We start from the raw sequence: 17,456 nt of genomic DNA, 5'->3' as shown, positions 1-17,456 counted from the left end.
CCTGCATTAAGTATGTCCCCTACGTCCTCTGACCACTGATACAAGCACCTGCACCTGCACCAAGTATGTACCCTATGTCCTCTGACCACTTTTTTACAATGACTCAGTACAGGTGTTGGTTTTTTATTTGATTTTGTGTGGTACACTACTTAAACTCTTTCCTTTTCAGTCTTCACACCTATCAGTGAAGATTTAAGTATTGCACATCAGAGTAAAGACGAGGATATTCCTCACACACATCAGGAAAACTCCTGAACTGTCAGTGTTCTGTTACATCCTGGACACTGACTCTGGCACCCCAGGAAGCGGTGACTCACAGTCATCACCAGCTCCCCTGTGGACTATGCAGCTATATTCTAGCCTAGTGTTATTTAGGCAAGTACAGTAGATCCCTGCTTGCAGTGGAGGTGTAGAATCAGCTCGGTCTATATATACCTACAGTGTAGATAGATGCAGGCCTTCCTTATCACTCCCTGTAGTCAGAGGAACAGATTCCTTCATGTGAGTAACTGACTGCTCTCTGTGTGTCGTGGCCTGATAGTACGTACTCCTGGTTACGGAGGCAGGCATCTGTGTACACTGACTGGCTCAGGTAAGACATGAATTACTGATGAATTAGGCCATGGGGGGAATATCTGTCTACATTGTTGATGGCTGTGTTCTGGTGATGTTGATCTTAATCTCGACTTAACCTACAAGATTCTTTATTATGAATGTCACAGGAACTTAATTTGTTGGGTTATTTTATTGGTTACAGTGGAGTTGTAGATGATTTGAAATGTTTTTGTTGCTATTTTTTCGTGGTTTTTGATGAAGGTCGTAGAACTTTAATCATGTGTTAATTTATTTGTATTTTGTGATATTACTTATGCAATGGTCATGGTTTGATTCCCCACATGGGCACATTGACTGAAGCCCATGTCTGGTGTCCCCCAGCATGATATTGCTGGAACATTGCTAAAAGCGGCATAAAACCACTCACTCACTCACTCACTCACTCCAGCCGTGAAGATCCGGGTTAGAATCGGTCTTCTGAGTAACCCATGCTTGTCGTAAGAGGCGACTAACGGGATCGGGTGGTCAGGCTCGCTGGCTGGGTTGACACATATCATTGTATCCCAATTGCGTAGATCTATGCTCATGCTGTTGATCCCTGGATTATCTGGGCCAGACTCGATTATTTACAGACTGCCTCCATATAGCTGGAATATTGCTGAGTGTGGCGTAAAACTAAACTCACTCACTCACTCACTCATTGCTATAAAACTAAAAAGTATTGAAGTCACTCCTGAAAGTTATGATGACACATAATGAAACTGTAAAGTACAGTAATATTCAGTTTGTAAACTGCTGTTCTACCATGCCACTACAGCCACAGCACCAATTCACTATTTAAATTGAAAAGGAGCCCAAGGGAGACCAGAGATTCCTAAACCTGGGGAAATAAATCCTTGCTTCTTTAGGGCTTCAGCATTGCAGAGAGGGCTAGGCAGTAGGAAAATAATATGGTTCAGGGGCCGAGACACACTAACTCATGCATGTACTAACTTTTGGAGAAAATCCTGAAATGTTGCAGGCCTCAACACACTGCTCATGTGTTACAACTGCAGAATGTTTCTACATGAACATATATCAGTGTGCCTATCACAGGCTGATTACTATGATCATCTCAGCATACTCAAGAACGTTTAGCTAATTTCAAAGTTGCAATATGAACCCAGTGGTTGATAATGTAATCAACGTCCTTGACAACATGTTTACTTCTGAGATCCCACAGGTGCTGATATGCACACGGGCGGTAATGTCCTGGAATCTGCTCGGACGTTGACCCAGTCAATGCATGAGGTACTAGGGACCTATTTTCTCTCAAATTACTCATGGGGTGTTGGGACACGAGACCTATTTGTCTTAGAATATACATCGGTGTTGAGATACTAGTGCTGTGATGAGATTAGGCAGTTACACACACAGGCATGATTTGTCACTTTGGTTTGGATGTACCACAGGGGCTTGTAAAAACTGCCATCAAGGTATATACTGTCACTGAGGGGGTCTTAGTACTATCCTTTTTATAGTACTAAGACCCCGTCAGTGACAGTACAGGGCTCCAGATAAGGTCTGTATCGGCGTATGTACGGATAAAAAATATGCACGATACGGTAGGAAATAATTTAGAAAACGTAGCACATACGCACCACAGCAATAGTGTACGGTCTTGGAATCATTTACAGACGTATTTATCTGAAAGAGTGTTGTTTATTGTTTATTGACCTGTTTACACAAAAGTAGTAATGTTGTGGTGCATATATGAAACGAAACACAAGATTACTGATACGCCATTAAATTCCATTCAGTACTCAAAATGTACTCTTAAGTTTATCCAGTACTCCTATATTGAAAATATAAGGAGTACGTACTCCTGATGTTGAAAAATTATTTGGAGCCCTGCAGTATATAACTTGATGGCAGTTTTTAGCATTACAAGCACCTGTTGGACATACCACAGAACAGCTCTGTGCAGTGTGCAAAATGCATGCTGGTCCTGTGGTCCTTGGCTAGTAATAATTCATCAGGACCACTAAATGAAAAGCTTGCAGTGGTCCTGGTGTCCAGTGAATTTTGTATTGATAGTTAAGTAAGTCTACAAATGGTATTTCAGACCAGTGATATACAATCTTGACCACTAATTATTGTCTACTCAATGGTCCTGTGATCTTGTGGGAAAGTTTGAAAGGTTTCTTTCCTTGGAACATGTTCTTGTAAAACTGTTAAAAGAGAAACAAATAGTTTCTAGGAATGAGGAAAGTAGGAGCAAGTTCCAGAAAGAAGGAACTACGGCCACTTGACATGCAACACGAGACGGGTCAGGATGTGCCTACTATGTAGTAACAAAGTGCAAGTGTGCCAGCGTGTAAACTTCCGCCAGTGTGGTTATATTTCAACACACAGGCTGATTTACTCCCTGCTACACATACCTTCACATCCGGCCCCACAGGATACCTTTATTAACACATCCTTCATGATACATGGGATATGTACGCAGGTTGAGATATGGCATATGGTAGTTTGTTATGATGAGTTTTAATAATGATAGTAATACCAACTATAACAATTATTTTGTAATTAGAATAGAGGAATAACATATAACAAATAACAGGTTTCTGTGTTTCTTTCTCAGTCAGGGGGCGTAAAACTTAAGTCACTCACTTCTCAGTCAGGATGAAACCTTAGAAATTCCCAGGAGTTTGTTTTGACTTTTCCTAAGTTAAAAATATTTACTCACATTGACACAAATGTATGGTTATTACAAACTCAAATTTGTTTATGACCAACGTGTAATGTTAGCAATAAACATTGTAATTTATTTGTGACATTTATCTTAGACTTTTGTTAGATGCAGAAAATATACCTGAAGATTTAATCAAATCTTGTGTAATAGTGAGTGCATTTGTTTGGTGTCTCATGTCTGTTAGCAACAATTAAAAGACGTTCTGAATTATTTTTTTAGAATATATATGTGTGCTGGTTATGGTAAGAAAGTAAAGTATTATTAGGGATAGTCATGATATTCATAAATTGTCACTAACCCTAGCTAACCATAGCTAGTGCTAACGTGTGCTTAGCATGGAAGGGGACTTAGATGGGCAGGATTGATGACTCTGTTGGCTGTGTGTACTTTAACAGTCTCGATTGTTGTTCATAGAGTCATAACGTCAGTTACGACATTCCAGGCATTGTCAAATGAAGACTAACTTGATCGGATGGTCAGGCGCTCTGTCTTGGTTCAAGCATGTCATCGTATCCCAGTTGTGGAGATCAATGTTCATGGCATTGATCCCTGTGTTGTCTGGTCCTTATAACTCTGCCATTTACGGACCAATGGAATAAAGCTGGAAAAATGCTGAGAGCCAAATTACCAAAAAGCACTAAAGACATGTTTATCGACAGTCACATAGCTGGAATATTGTTCACTGTGGTGTTAAACAACAATAAAACACAATAATTACCTTTATTTTCTTGTTTATGATTTCAGATGATGAGGACTGAGAGGAGCCCCCTGCACCCCTCAGCACGTGAGAGTCCGCCAGTCTGCTATCTCCACACCACCTACTAATCAGTGAGTCACTGCAGTACATGTTGTAGTAGGCTGTCTTCCTCATCACAGCAAGCACCTGCTGAACTAACAGCATTACTGGTGCTTTATGTACCATTAGCTACCAACTACATTATATTCTGAAGGGGGCCTGGAATTATTTTTTCTCAACCACTGCTTCCAGACTAGACCAACTCTTATTCTCTGATAAAATATATTTCTGACAGAACAAATAACTCCATATAAATGAAGAAAGTCAGTGAGCTTGGAGATGCAGAACCTACAGAAAACTAGACATTGTTTTGTGCTGTGTACAAAGGACTGGGCGGAGTGGACATTTATGTAGTTCCGGAACTACGGACCACTTCAAGACACACTTCTTTCCTGTCTGAAACCTGTTGTAGGAGAAGCTAAATGGTTGCATATTTTGCACAACGTATTTTTGGTCAGAGCACCAGTAAGTCTGAAGCCATTATTTTATACAATACCAGAGTCAAAATAGTCCACTGAGTGTCCACTGCAGCATTGCCCAGAACATCAATGGTAGCCTAGTGTTTAAAGCATTCCCTCGTCAAACTGAAGACTGTGTATGAAATAAGGCCTGTCCGACCGCCCGAGATGGGCTAGATTTCTGACGGACAGTCTAAATTTACAGCTAGCCAGTCCGATGGTCTGGTAAAAAATTTGGATGTTCCATACATCTGAGTAAATTTACAATATCTTGGTGTCTGGTCTGGTTAAATCCATCATGTCTGACTGGGTTTTTAGCTTATTTCATACACTGCTGAAGACCTGGGTTCGAACCCCCACATGGGGACAATGCGTGAAGCCCATTTCTGGTGTCCCCCGCCATGATGTTGCTGGAATATTGCTAAAAGCGGCGTAAAATCAAACTCAGTCTGTCAGTCAGTCGAATCCCCACATGGGTACAATGTGTGAAGCCCATTTCTGGTGTCCCCCGCCGTGATATTGCTGGAATATTGCTAAAAGAGGTGTAAGACTAAACTCAATCAGTCAGTCAATGGTCAGCTGAACTGAGAACATTACTGGAAGGTTATGCCAGTAGTTTAAGCTATATCCCTTCCTTTTCATCTATTTCAGCATGCTAGTGCTGATCATAGTTTTCAGGGTTGATTGTGTGGAGCTGACACACTTATTGTTCGCAGGCTGGTTTCAGATCATCAACACAAAGGGGAGTCATTTCATCAGGGGTGTGTTTGTTTAAATATATTTTGTGAAAAATTGCTCGCAGCTGGATGAAAGTCTGTTTATTTTTTGTTTGGATTCTATGAAGTGTATGTGCTAACTTAGACAGAAAGTTAATGGAATTGCTTTTGTCAAGTGTTGCCATGTTTTTTGCTGTTTCTACTTGAACCTTGTCATGTACTATTCTGTAGAGGCGTAATTACTTTCTTGTGTTCTCACTATTGGGGGCGGTGGGGTAGCTTAGTGGTTAAAGCGTTTGCTCGTCACACTAAAGAGATGGGTTCGATTCCCAACATGAGTACAATGTGTGAAGCCCATTTCTGGTGTCCCTGGCTGTGATATTACTAGAATATTGCTAACATTTTGTCCTACATTTTAAAACAAATATCCAATTTTGTCCAATATCTTTTTGACTGAAAAAGGCAGGTATTGTCTGTTCATTACTGATATTAATCATCACAGTTTTCTATCTTTTAATGCAATTCATTTGTTGAGAATAACATTTAGGTGTTACTAATTGATGAGTGATATTTCTTTCTCAAATTTTAGATTATGGGTGCTACAACAAGCAAGAGAAGGAAAACCAAAAAAAGAAGGAAAGATGGGGGTGACCTTGACCTTGACACTTCACCATATCAGGACCTTGAACGTTTGAGGACATTGTCAAAAAACCCGACTCAACCGACTCTCGGCTGAAATGGACCGCCTGTCAGTCCCCACAAGTCAGTATTACTCCAGTGATTCCCTGCTTATCCCAGACACACAGAGAAGCACGATGTCTCTGAACAGGAATCTCATTGGACATCCAACATATCATGTGAAGGGGTCATTCAGTGCAGACAATCTGATCCTAGATGACCATCCTGTCCTTACCAAACTTCAAAATGAACAGAATGCTCGACTGGAGCACATGGAACAGAGAATTACGAAGATCCGTACCAACGCCATGCAGGCAGCAGAACGGAGGAAGTATGCTCACATGTTCCGTGCGAAATCAGATGACTCAAGAACTGCCAAGCTTCTAAAAGAAGCGAGTGAGGCTCTTGAGGCTTTAAAACGTGAGAAGAAATCTCAAATGACACTCAGTGAGGAATATGACAAGGGGGAGATAATCCCTGTGAGAATTTTGTGTGAAGAGCAGCAGAGGCAGAAGGAAGAATCCAAACCAGCTAAAAAAGTATCAAAAAAGGAAGAACTGTGGCCGGCTCAACTGCAAGCCTTGAACTTTGGTATGTATCTTGTTGGATCTTGTTGCTGTTATTTGTGATTGTATATGTAAGTTAGTGAGGTTTTCTGATGCTTTTAGCACTGTTTATTACATTTTATTGAAGGTAAAATGACATCGATTGGACAGCTGCTTCACATACCTCATCTTACACACTCTTTCAGGACTGTGTCTGCGCAGAGAGACCCAGTTCAGTCCCTAGTCATGTTATACCAAAGCTATTTTAAGATGGTACTTGTTATTTCCCTGCCTGGGGTGGTGGGGTAGCCTAGTGGATAAAGCGTTAGCTCGTCATGCCAAAGACCCGGGTTCGATTCCCCGCGTGGGTACAATGTGTGAAGCCCATTTCTGATGTGGGGTTTTAGTTAGGGTGTGGTTTTTGTAATGATGGGTCTGCTTTCAAGGCAGTTATTGGCTGAAAAACTGGGACTGTTGGGATTTCCTGATGTGCTTACAATCATACTCATTCCTTGACTTTGCGTGATGATAGTGATTCTCTGATTCAGGTGAACCGGTCACATGGCTTCTGCTGCCATTTCTTCTTCCCCTTCTGCTCGTCCTCTACCTCATCAGATCAGTTGGTAACCAAGGCAATGACAGACAAAAGAAGAGACAATGATGACTACTTAAGATGAAGACTTTGTGCCTCATAACAACCTTAAGACAACTTAACCCTCACATCAACACGACTCAGTTAAGTTCCTCTGTGACATGGAATTTATACATTCACAGCAGTCAATGTCAGACCTTCCACGGATATTTCGAAGATGGTGGAAAACTCATACGCCAAGTTTTTAATTCCTTTGGAGACAAACCTTATGTGATTCACAGCTCTGCAGCCCTGGTGCTTCATTACTTGAAGGTGGATGTGTTTAGTCATATCTTCGCACACATCGCTATGGAATCCATGCCAACATTGTACAACCACGCTCTGTTCTTTCAAAGCATGAAACATCCCAACAGGTGCACTCCAAACCCAGGATAGGCTTCTCAAAGGAAGGAATATGTTGAACATATTGAAGGAATATTGTATTCATACTGTCTACAGTAATGCTGATTTCCAGGATATATCGTAGGATTCAGCAGCTTTTTGTGTCTGAATCACATGATGAAAAGAACATCATCCTAATTAGGCCCTTACCTTACACCGAGGAAAGAAATATCAACAAATATTTAAATTGGAATAACATAGGAATAATAGTTTAGTTTCAACATGTTTCTATCTTTTATATGATGATTCTACTCATGGTGTTGTCACCAATTTGAAATCGAACAATAACAAATTTGTAGTGCCCGACTACAGAATGGTCACATGACTTCTTGGAAGGTTATACTTAATCCTGCAGGTGCTTTCAGTTCTTGAAAACCTGACAAGAGATCCCACACCCATACACCACTGACATCTTGGATGACGACGAATTTGCATTTGAGACAAAACCATGGTAATATGAATATTTTCACAGTTCATGTTTAATTTCCTGGGTATGATGTGTATTGAAGAGTGTGCATGAGATGGAGAGTTGTGAACTAGGAGACTCCCTGCTGATTGTTGTAATGACGATTGGCAGATTCACCATACACTGATGTTCAAATAATTGATATTAACAAATCAAGAGGAATTACGTCCAGCTATTCTTCTTGTGACTACTTTTGAAACATTTGTAAACAGTGGTAGAGTTTAGTGGCTGCTGAGGTCCCTGATTGTGTGTTGGATACACTAAATGTTTACTTTTAAAATGAATGTTATGACAACAATCCTGTCTTTCATGGTAACTTATGTCAGTCTGTTTCGGACTATTTTTTCGGAAGATTTTTGTGTCTTCATACCTCTACTTGTAACGAATAAATGCAGATTTTCAGAAAAGGATTCTCAGGATTGTGAAACTCTAGTCTTTGTATCAGAGTATGGTGACTGATTGCTGAAGCGTCATCCCAACTGCGTGCCTATCTACACCTGACGATCAACTGACATAATACCTGATTTGTGATACTCCATACATGACATGACACCAGTACCTTCGGAGCACATATCCACAATCAGTATGCTTCAATGGATATGGAAGATTGACAATCTTGCTCTGAAATCACTTGGTCATGTTCATGCTGTTATCCACGTATGTGGAGAAGATTATTTACCATTGGATATTTGGTCCTGATCATACAATATGATGTTTGTTGTGGTAATTGTTATGATATTTGTGATGATACAGTGCATGTCATGGTGCAGTGCTTGTCATGATAAAATTCATGTCATGGTGCAGTGCTTGCCATGATACAGTGCATGTCATGGTGCAGTGCTTGTCATGGTACAGTGCTTGTCATGGTACAGTGCTTGTCACAGTGCAGTGCATGTCACAGTGCAGTGCATGTCATGGTACAGTGCTTGTCACAGTGCAGTGCATGTCATGGTACAGTGCTTGTCACAGTGCAGTGCATGTCACAGTGCAGTGCATGTCATGGTACAGTGCTTGTCACAGTGCAGTGCATGTCATGGTACAGTGCTTGTCACAGTGCAGTGCATGTCATGGTACAGTGCTTGTCACAGTGCAGTGCATGTCATGGTACAGTGCTTGTCACAGTGCAGTGCATGTCATGGTACAGTGCTTGTCATGATAAAATGCATGTCATGGTGCAGTGCTTGCCATGATACAGTGCATGTCATGGTGCAGTGCATGTCATGGTACAGTGCTTGTCATGGTACAGTGCTTGTCATGGTACAGTGCTTGTCACAGTGCAGTGCATGTCATGGTACAGTGCTTGTCACAGTGCAGTGCATGTCATGGTACAGTGCTTGTCACAGTGCAGTGCATGTCATGGTACAGTGCTTGTCACAGTGCAGTGCATGTCATGGTACAGTGCATGTCATGGTGCAGTGCATGTCATGGTACAGTGCTTGTCATGGTACAGTGCTTGTCATGGTACAGTGCTTGTCACAGTGCAGTGCATGTCATGGTACAGTGCTTGTCACAGTGCAGTGCATGTCATGGTACAGTGCTTGTCACAGTGCAGTGCATGTCATGGTACAGTGCTTGTCACAGTGCAGTGCATGTCATGGTACAGTGCTTGTCACAGTGCAGTGCATGTCATGGTACAGTGCTTGTCACAGTGCAGTGCATGTCATGGTACAGTGCTTGTCACAGTGCAGTGCATGTCATGGTACAGTGCTTGTCACAGTGCAGTGCATGTCATGGTACAGTGCTTGTCATGGTACAGTGCTTGTCATGGTGCAGTGCTTGCTATATAAAATGCTTGCATGATTCAGTGCTTGTCACGACACAGTGACATTCATTATAATCAGCAAGTTGGGAACTTGGTACAAAACAAACAGTATTTACCTAAAAGGGTGGCAATGTTGCACCTATGTCACAGGCCACAGGCCATCTTGTGATGTGCGATGTGTCTCCGCCAAGGGGCCACTCTGCCTCCTGTTTGTATTACATGCATGTAGTATTATTTTGATATGAGACTATTGATTTTCATATTACCATGGTAACTGATATTCAAGTATATCATGCAAATACAGTATGTTTCCAATCCTGGTTTAAGATAGTGTCAAATTGTGGCATTTCAGTCTAAGCATTGTGTCACCTGTGAGTGAAGAAATGCTTGACCACTTTCAGCAGAAATCTGTGATTGCCAAAGATTTGTATTGTGCAATGGTGATATTAGTTTACAAAGTATGTGATGACCCCTGTCTAGTCACTGATGTGTTTTCAGGACCTACAACATCATGTTTTAGCAGATATCAACAGTGTATTACAAGTTGGAACCATGTTTAATGACAAGACATTCAAATAACTTCGTGTTATTGACTTAGGCCCATGTTCAAGTGCCAACTCACTGACATGAGTTTTTTGCAGGTGAGGTAAAATGTTTATGATCTATTGACCATCTTGACTGATTAGAAAATTGATGCAGACCCTTATTGACACCATACATAATAAGTTCAATTGGGTTTTGTGGATACAGTTTGTAGAACAAACAAATTCATACCTCAATGATGGGCTTAAATATAGGCTTCAGATGAAAATTACTACGCAATTTATTTCCCTTCTGTGCGGCTGTTGGTTGTAAACAATGTGTCTTCAGAAAATAATACTTCTGAGCTGTTTTATGGATATTTAACTACATTACAGACTGATCTAGAATTTGGTCAGGGGTTTTACAGGAACATTGTGCTTAAAACAGTGAATATAAGGGATGTCACGATACATAAGTTTCATGAATCAATACGTATCACGATACCCATGTCACGATTCGTTACGTATCACGATACCTATTATTGCATAAATTTAGTTACATTTTGAACATTAATATTTCATATTATAAAATTCTCCATGAAGTGATCAACATTTGTTATTCTCAGAGATTAAAAAGTTCTAATTTCCCATCTTTGTGCATGAAAAAAAATAATCATTTATAACTCTCATAACATCAAAAAAACATGATACAATTGCAAAATGTAAGCGATACATAAACATATTTAAACCAATACTTTCAAAACTAAATATCGATACAGTTTTGAATGTATTGATAATTGTATCCTCTTAGAGAAAGTATTGATTCATCGATGTATCATGGCATCCCCAGTGAATACAGAAGCTATGTGTATCTTGTTTTGTCGGGTCAGTGGGGTAGCCGAGTGGTTAAAGCGTTGGCTCGTCACGCCGAAGACCCGGGTTCGAATCCCCACATGGGTACAATGTGTGAAGCCCATTTCTGGTGTACCCCGCTGTGATGTTGCTGGAATATTGCTAAAAGCGGCGTAAAACCAAACTCAGTCAGTCTTGTTTTGTCATCTAATACACAATAACGATCACTATGGTTTTACTGAACATTTTCAGGCAAGTCACAAAGTATACAGTTTGTAATGAAATTAACCTTAGCTCCAGTCTATGAATGAAATAGAGTTAGACTGATACAGCAATGATTTTGTGTAATACCAAATATGTTTAGGGTGGTAATATTTCTGAAAGCCTTGCCTCAAGTAATACTGTGTACAAGGTTGGACAGTATTATGATCCTGCAATGACTGAATACAACATCTGTGAGTGTGTTACAACACTTGGGTAATGGCACTGCTGTAAGGTAATATAAGTAGTGGGAGTATCATCTGTTATGCTACATTTGACAGGTGATAACAGAAATATTGTCTACTTGGACTGTACCATTAGCCAGCTAGGGGAGCAGGGATGTGGGTGAGGTCATTCAGTACAGCTCATGGGAGATGAGTCACTCTCACTACTTTCCTTATCACTGGTTGCAAGTTGCCAGGAGGCTGCGGTGGCAGATACGCCATGCGTCATATCAGACTGGAACAAGCAGCTGGACATAGCTTGCCTCCTCCTCCCCCCCCCCCCCCCTACAGTGGGATACAATCACTTGCTTGTTATGTACACTATGAATCATCTAAGTGTGGTACCTCCATCACAAACAAAGTGATGAGTTAGACATGCAGTGTTCACATTTGAGAGTGTCCTTGATAATTGCTACTGTAGTATTGGAGACTATACATTAACTATTTTTAACATTAGGGGTTTGACAACCCCCTTGACTTTTTATGGTAAATTGGACCTGGCAATGCAATAGTGCTGCTAGTCTTCAGTGATGGAAAGTGAGGTTTATTAGGTCCGTGAAGTTTGTGCTCCTATAGTATTTAAATCAAGGTTCCCTTAAATTTGTAACATTCAGGACCCCTTGACTTCCATGTTTAATTTTGATAATAATTGTTTATGCAAGATGAAATGTCAAAATATTTCAAGTGTATCAAATCCGTCACGTTCATATTTTACCAATAGTGATGTTATGATAGTTTCTGTTTATATAGATTCAGTTTAACCCAATTGAATAATGTTTGCAGAAAATTGAATTATTGAAACTGTTGACTTAGTCTGTTTGAATTAGACAGGTACACATTAAATAAATGACACTCATGAGTTAATATATTTTCTTGACATAAAGTGTCTTAGCTGTTGAAATAAATATTGAAATTGTTTTTCATTACTGCCATTTTCATGCGACATGTGACAATCTATTGATGCCTAAAGTTTCAAAAATAATATATTTTCATATATATAAGTGTACAGATGAAATCTATGACTTGAAAATAAGAAAATGTCCATGAATTTAGTCTTTCACTTATCCTTGCATTTAAAGGGTATGTTCTCTACCAACACCAAGCCTTCCTCTGTTATCCAGTGTCGAATGCCTCCATTGTCATGTGATCAGTACCTTGGAACCTTTCGCCACTTCGTCTTGGGAGTGTCATCACCAGCTCCTTTACTATCACTAATGTAGCACAGTTTCCTTGCTCATCAGTTTAAAATCAACATCGAATCAAAAAGCGTCTACATGCAGTTTCCCATTTCTGGTGTCCCCCGCTGTGATATTGCTGGAAAGCGGCGTAAAACTAAACTCAGTCAGTACATGCAGTTTCATAGCCTCATCCGAGTAATCTCTGGATCGGTTTAATACAATCAGAAAACTTTCCTGATTGAATATTCAGCAGGAAAACATGTTTCCTGAGTAGGAAGAAGATATGGGAGAGGAAATATCTTTGCCGTTAGATGCCTTGGTTGCTGATGACACAGCTTGCAAAGGCCAGTACGGTATGTCTGATAATAGGGGCGGTTGGGTAGCCTAATGGTTAAAGCGTTCACTCATCATGCCAAAGGCCCGGGTTTGATTCCTCACATGGGTTCAATGTGTGAAGCTCATTTCTGGTGTCCCCTGCCGTAATATTACTAAAGTGGCGTAAAACCATGATATTACTGCCTCATGTTTCAAAAATGAAAATGCCAAACAGTGTAAATTGGATTTATTTAAAACAGGCATGGAATTGACAGGGTATCCATGACAACAGACTAGGCATATGCAACACTGGATCACTGAGGAGGACAATATGCCTTCAGACTTGATGTAACTGTTTGAACCCCTGCCATTCTAAACAGACATCTGTATACAGGTGTTATAGTGGGGGTGTGATAAGTGTGGTTATTACCTCAGATATGTGGTGTATTTTACAGAAGAAACCATAGCTGTAGCAGTGCATGATCTATGTGATAATACCTGTCCATTAAAAACTGTACAGTTTGTTCCTAAACCACAATATTCATGTAGTACTTTTAAATACTTGAATATAGGGCAGCAGCTGAAACTATCGACTTTGCATTGTAAACCAGTGGAGAGTGATTTAGTGGTCATGTTGATTCTGTCTGCATTTATCACAAGGTGCCACATGTTATGTTGTAAAATGAAATCTTTGTTGTGCTTCATGTATTAATGCACCTCAAATTTCTATTTTTGAAATAGAATTATATTATTTATATATGTTGATATGTGAAATAACTATATGTAAATACATAAAACCATTGTGACATTTCAAAAATGTTTAAGCTATTTGATAAGGTGATACTCAAACAATATACTAGTCACTCACTAAGTGGAATGCTGCTTTATAGCAGAATGAAACTTGTACAAATAACAGAAGGTGAAAAGTATTCTCCTCACAACTTATGATGGTACTTGTATTGTCATGAACCTCAGCCGAATGTGATGTTAATATCTGACTTATGAAAAGTATTGGATTTTCAGACAGTTCAGTATTCATGATTATATTTCATTAGACATATTAGTCTAAATACTGCATGTGTATTGTGTCACTATATCCTCTTGGACACCAATATGTCTATATTGTGCCAAATACTAGTCAAGATGTCACAAAATACTCATAAATCCATTATGTCTGGGTTTTTTCCTATGAGTGATATAACCTTGTATTTCATTTCATGCATTTATTTAAAAACTGAGTATCAACATTGTGGGCTGAGAGATTAGAAGCTTTGGATGAGCATGTCATGCAGCTGAGAAATAATTTGATTTCTACAGATTAATACAGAGCAAACTTGCCAATTTTGGCAGAGCCAGACCTGTACAATTTCCAAGAACTGTTTTATGCACTATGGTGGAATCATAATCAATAGCTAGACGAGGAAGCATGCATTTTGAAGTATGATTTTATCATAATAATTAGGAACATGAAAGGCCAAGCCAATTATGCTAATTGTTCAGGTCGACAGGCCAAGTTACAAGAAGCAGGTCAAGAAAAAACAAGTTTCAAGTTAATGTCTGAAAATCACATTGAAATAATCAAAGACCATTCTTTCAATTTTCATGTATTTTCCTTTTAGAATTTGACAGAGGCTTTTTCGTAAAACAGAAAATCACATGGGTCTCAACCTATATTGATGAACTGCAACATCTGTTTGATCAATAACAATTTCTTTCGACTATCGTGTCTATTTTTTGTAACTGAAGACAAGTCAAGGTCTTACTGTTGACTCATGACTGTATAACTGTATTGTGTTTAGAAACTACAGTGTGTAAAGCTCCGATCTAGAGCTTGCATCATTTAATTGTGAAGTTAGTTTTAACCCATGAATGAATTTTAGTGACCTCGAACAGATTGGCCCAGTGAATCTTAGACATGCTTTGGCCCAGCGCAGCTAGACATGTATAGGCCATTGTTCTGGACAGGAGTTGCCCATTGTATCAAGCTGTTTTGTATGTGTTGACCGAAGATGTTTTGCTGATGTGTGAGGTAGATCCCTGTAGCCATGATGCTACTTGTCATGCATAATATTGTAATAAGTTTTATTTTCATGCATAAAAATAAAGAAATATTAATCAAAAATATGTTTGTAATACTTCTTGGGGTGACAAGATTGTAACGGGGTATTGTTAACCCTTTGAAGTAGCGTTCGCTTCAAAAGCCTAGTAGCCTAGTGGTTAAAGCGTTGGCTCGTCACGCCGAAGACCCGGGTTCGAATCCCCACATGGGTACAATGTGTGAAGCCCATTTCTGGTGTCCCCCACCGTGATGTTGCTGGAATATTGCTAAAAGCGGCGTAAAACCAAGCTCAGTCAGTCAGTCAGTGAAAAGCCCACCTGGATCAAAGCCAGTAGTATCCCTTGATGTTGTCTTTAATGCCCAGATTACATATGGCAGTTACAGCAGGAATCCAGGGTTATTCTGCAAAGGCTATGCTACAAATACCAATGTTCAACCTATATGGCAGAAGCCTGTAAACAATCAAATCTAGACCAATCAATCCAGTGACTGGTATTATGAGCATTGATTGAGTTTGGATATACAGTGAAATATAATCACACACATCACTGAACCTGACCACCCGATCAATTTGCGCAGCTTTTAGGACAAACATTGGTTGCTGGATACATATATTCTAATCCAGAATTCCCATAGGGGGAGAACAGAATACGCTTCCAGGAACATGTACAATGGAATGAATGCCCAGAGAGAGAACAGAATAAGTTCCAGGAACATATGTTGGAAACTGGAATGCACACAGGGAGAATACAATAAGTTTCCAGGAACATATGTTCTACAATGGAATTCCAGGAGGGAGAACAGAATATGTTTCCAGGAATGAATGTTCTATGCTAGAATTCCCCCAAGGAGATCAGAAGAGGTTGTGGGTACGAACTCAATATTTTTATTAAAAAGAGATGTTTAGTTTCCTAAAATGAAGTTATAGTTGCGAAAGTGTCCAGGCAAATCTTAAAATAGAAGTACGAAATAATTCTGTTGATAATCCAGGATGGTACAACTGTGGTGTGTTCAGATGTCAGGCTATATGTCGCTATCCACGCATACACAAGTAGGAAGGAGGAAGTTTTGTCAACGCCTCAATCATCAACAATAAAAGTTGTGAAAAAGGCAGTTACCCGGTAGTAAATAATACTGACCTGACAAACCAGTGACTGATAACATAGGCAACCTCTGCCTTTAAGCATCCACGCTGCTGTGGGGTGGCCTAGTGGTTAAAGCATTCGCTCGTCACACTGAAGTCCTGGGTTCAATACCCTATGGGTACATTGTGTGAAATCCATTTCTGGTGCCCCCCGCCATGATATTTCTGGAATATTGCTAAAAGTGTAGTAAAACTATACTCACTCTCACAAGCTGCTGAGCCTGACCACCCAGTATGACATATACTAGTAACACTTGTGTGAATGTTACAGACATGTCCTCTTGTTTTCAGTTGAACATAGCCTCATGAACAAAGTGTACATCGCAGACCATAAGGTGCAGACATTACTGTCTTATTAAGAAACAGACAACATATACTTCATATGATCAAGAAGTTTAATTCACTTTCACTGTGCAGGGCAGCACAAACAGTATCTTTCTTCACAAAACCCTTCAGATCGGAACTGCCCAGATATACACCACCTCAGAACAAATCATTTCAGATCTATTAATCCAAGTTGGTTCAAAATACATGTATAACGAGCAACATCAGCTTCTGTCTGTGCATGTTTCATGTAAATGTAAACAGGAAGATTCTGTTAGTCTTTTACAGACAATGACAGAATCAAGAGTACCAGCCATTGTCTGTGAGTGTTTGCACCGAGAGGGATTCCTTTGGTTCTTTGAAGGCATAGGAAGCAGTTAACTCAAACACTGGTCCTTGACAGGATTAGTCGTCTTGACTATCTTATTTTACCCCATTTGGTCATAGAATGAAGTCCTTCCTGCTCACCTGTCCATCAGCGATGAAGTATTCAATCATCATTTGAAAGACGGCATTAAACTCTGACCTTAGCACCAACATTGTCTAAGGTCATTGATGAAGTATTCAACAGTCTAAACTGAAAGACGGCATTAAACTCTGACCTTAGCACCAAAATTGTCTAAGGTCAGTGTTGAAGTATTCAACAGTCTAAACTGAAAGACGGCATTAAACTCTGACCTTAGCACCAACATTGTCTAAGGTCATTGTATTCAACAGTCTCCAGTGATATCAGTCATAACACTGTAGCCATAGCACCAAAACTATTTACATTCACTGTTGAAGTACTTACAGTCTCTAGGTATGACACTCCAAATCTTAGTGCCAAGACTAACTT

General features: G+C 39.8%; 1 protein-coding gene across 4 annotated transcripts in view; it reads left to right on the top strand.

The window, feature by feature from the left end:
- Positions 1–17,456, top strand: part of LOC124263041 — a 39,720-nt gene that overhangs the window by 12,716 nt on the left and 9,548 nt on the right. The window contains exons 2-5 of one of the 4 annotated variants that reach the window (XR_006894756.1): positions 4,034–4,117; positions 5,849–6,528; positions 7,031–8,801; positions 9,787–9,840. Coding sequence is in view for 2 of the 4 variants with exons in the window: in XM_046697657.1 (XP_046553613.1) it covers positions 5,997–6,528; positions 7,031–7,143 (645 nt within the window). In the remaining 2 variants the exon portion in view is untranslated. Of the gene's footprint in view, positions 1–464; positions 593–4,033; positions 4,118–5,848; positions 6,529–7,030; positions 8,865–9,786; positions 9,841–17,456 lie in introns of those variants that run through there. The other 3 variants (XM_046697658.1, XR_006894757.1, XM_046697657.1) reach the window with 3 other exon arrangements.

This window comes from Haliotis rubra, unplaced genomic scaffold, assembly GCF_003918875.1.
Source record: "Haliotis rubra isolate DU_JTF1 unplaced genomic scaffold, ASM391887v1 Scf866, whole genome shotgun sequence".
NCBI lineage: Eukaryota > Metazoa > Mollusca > Gastropoda > Lepetellida > Haliotidae > Haliotis > Haliotis rubra.
Note: the sequence above shows the minus strand (reverse complement) of the source record. Positions and strands in the feature narration are given on the sequence as shown.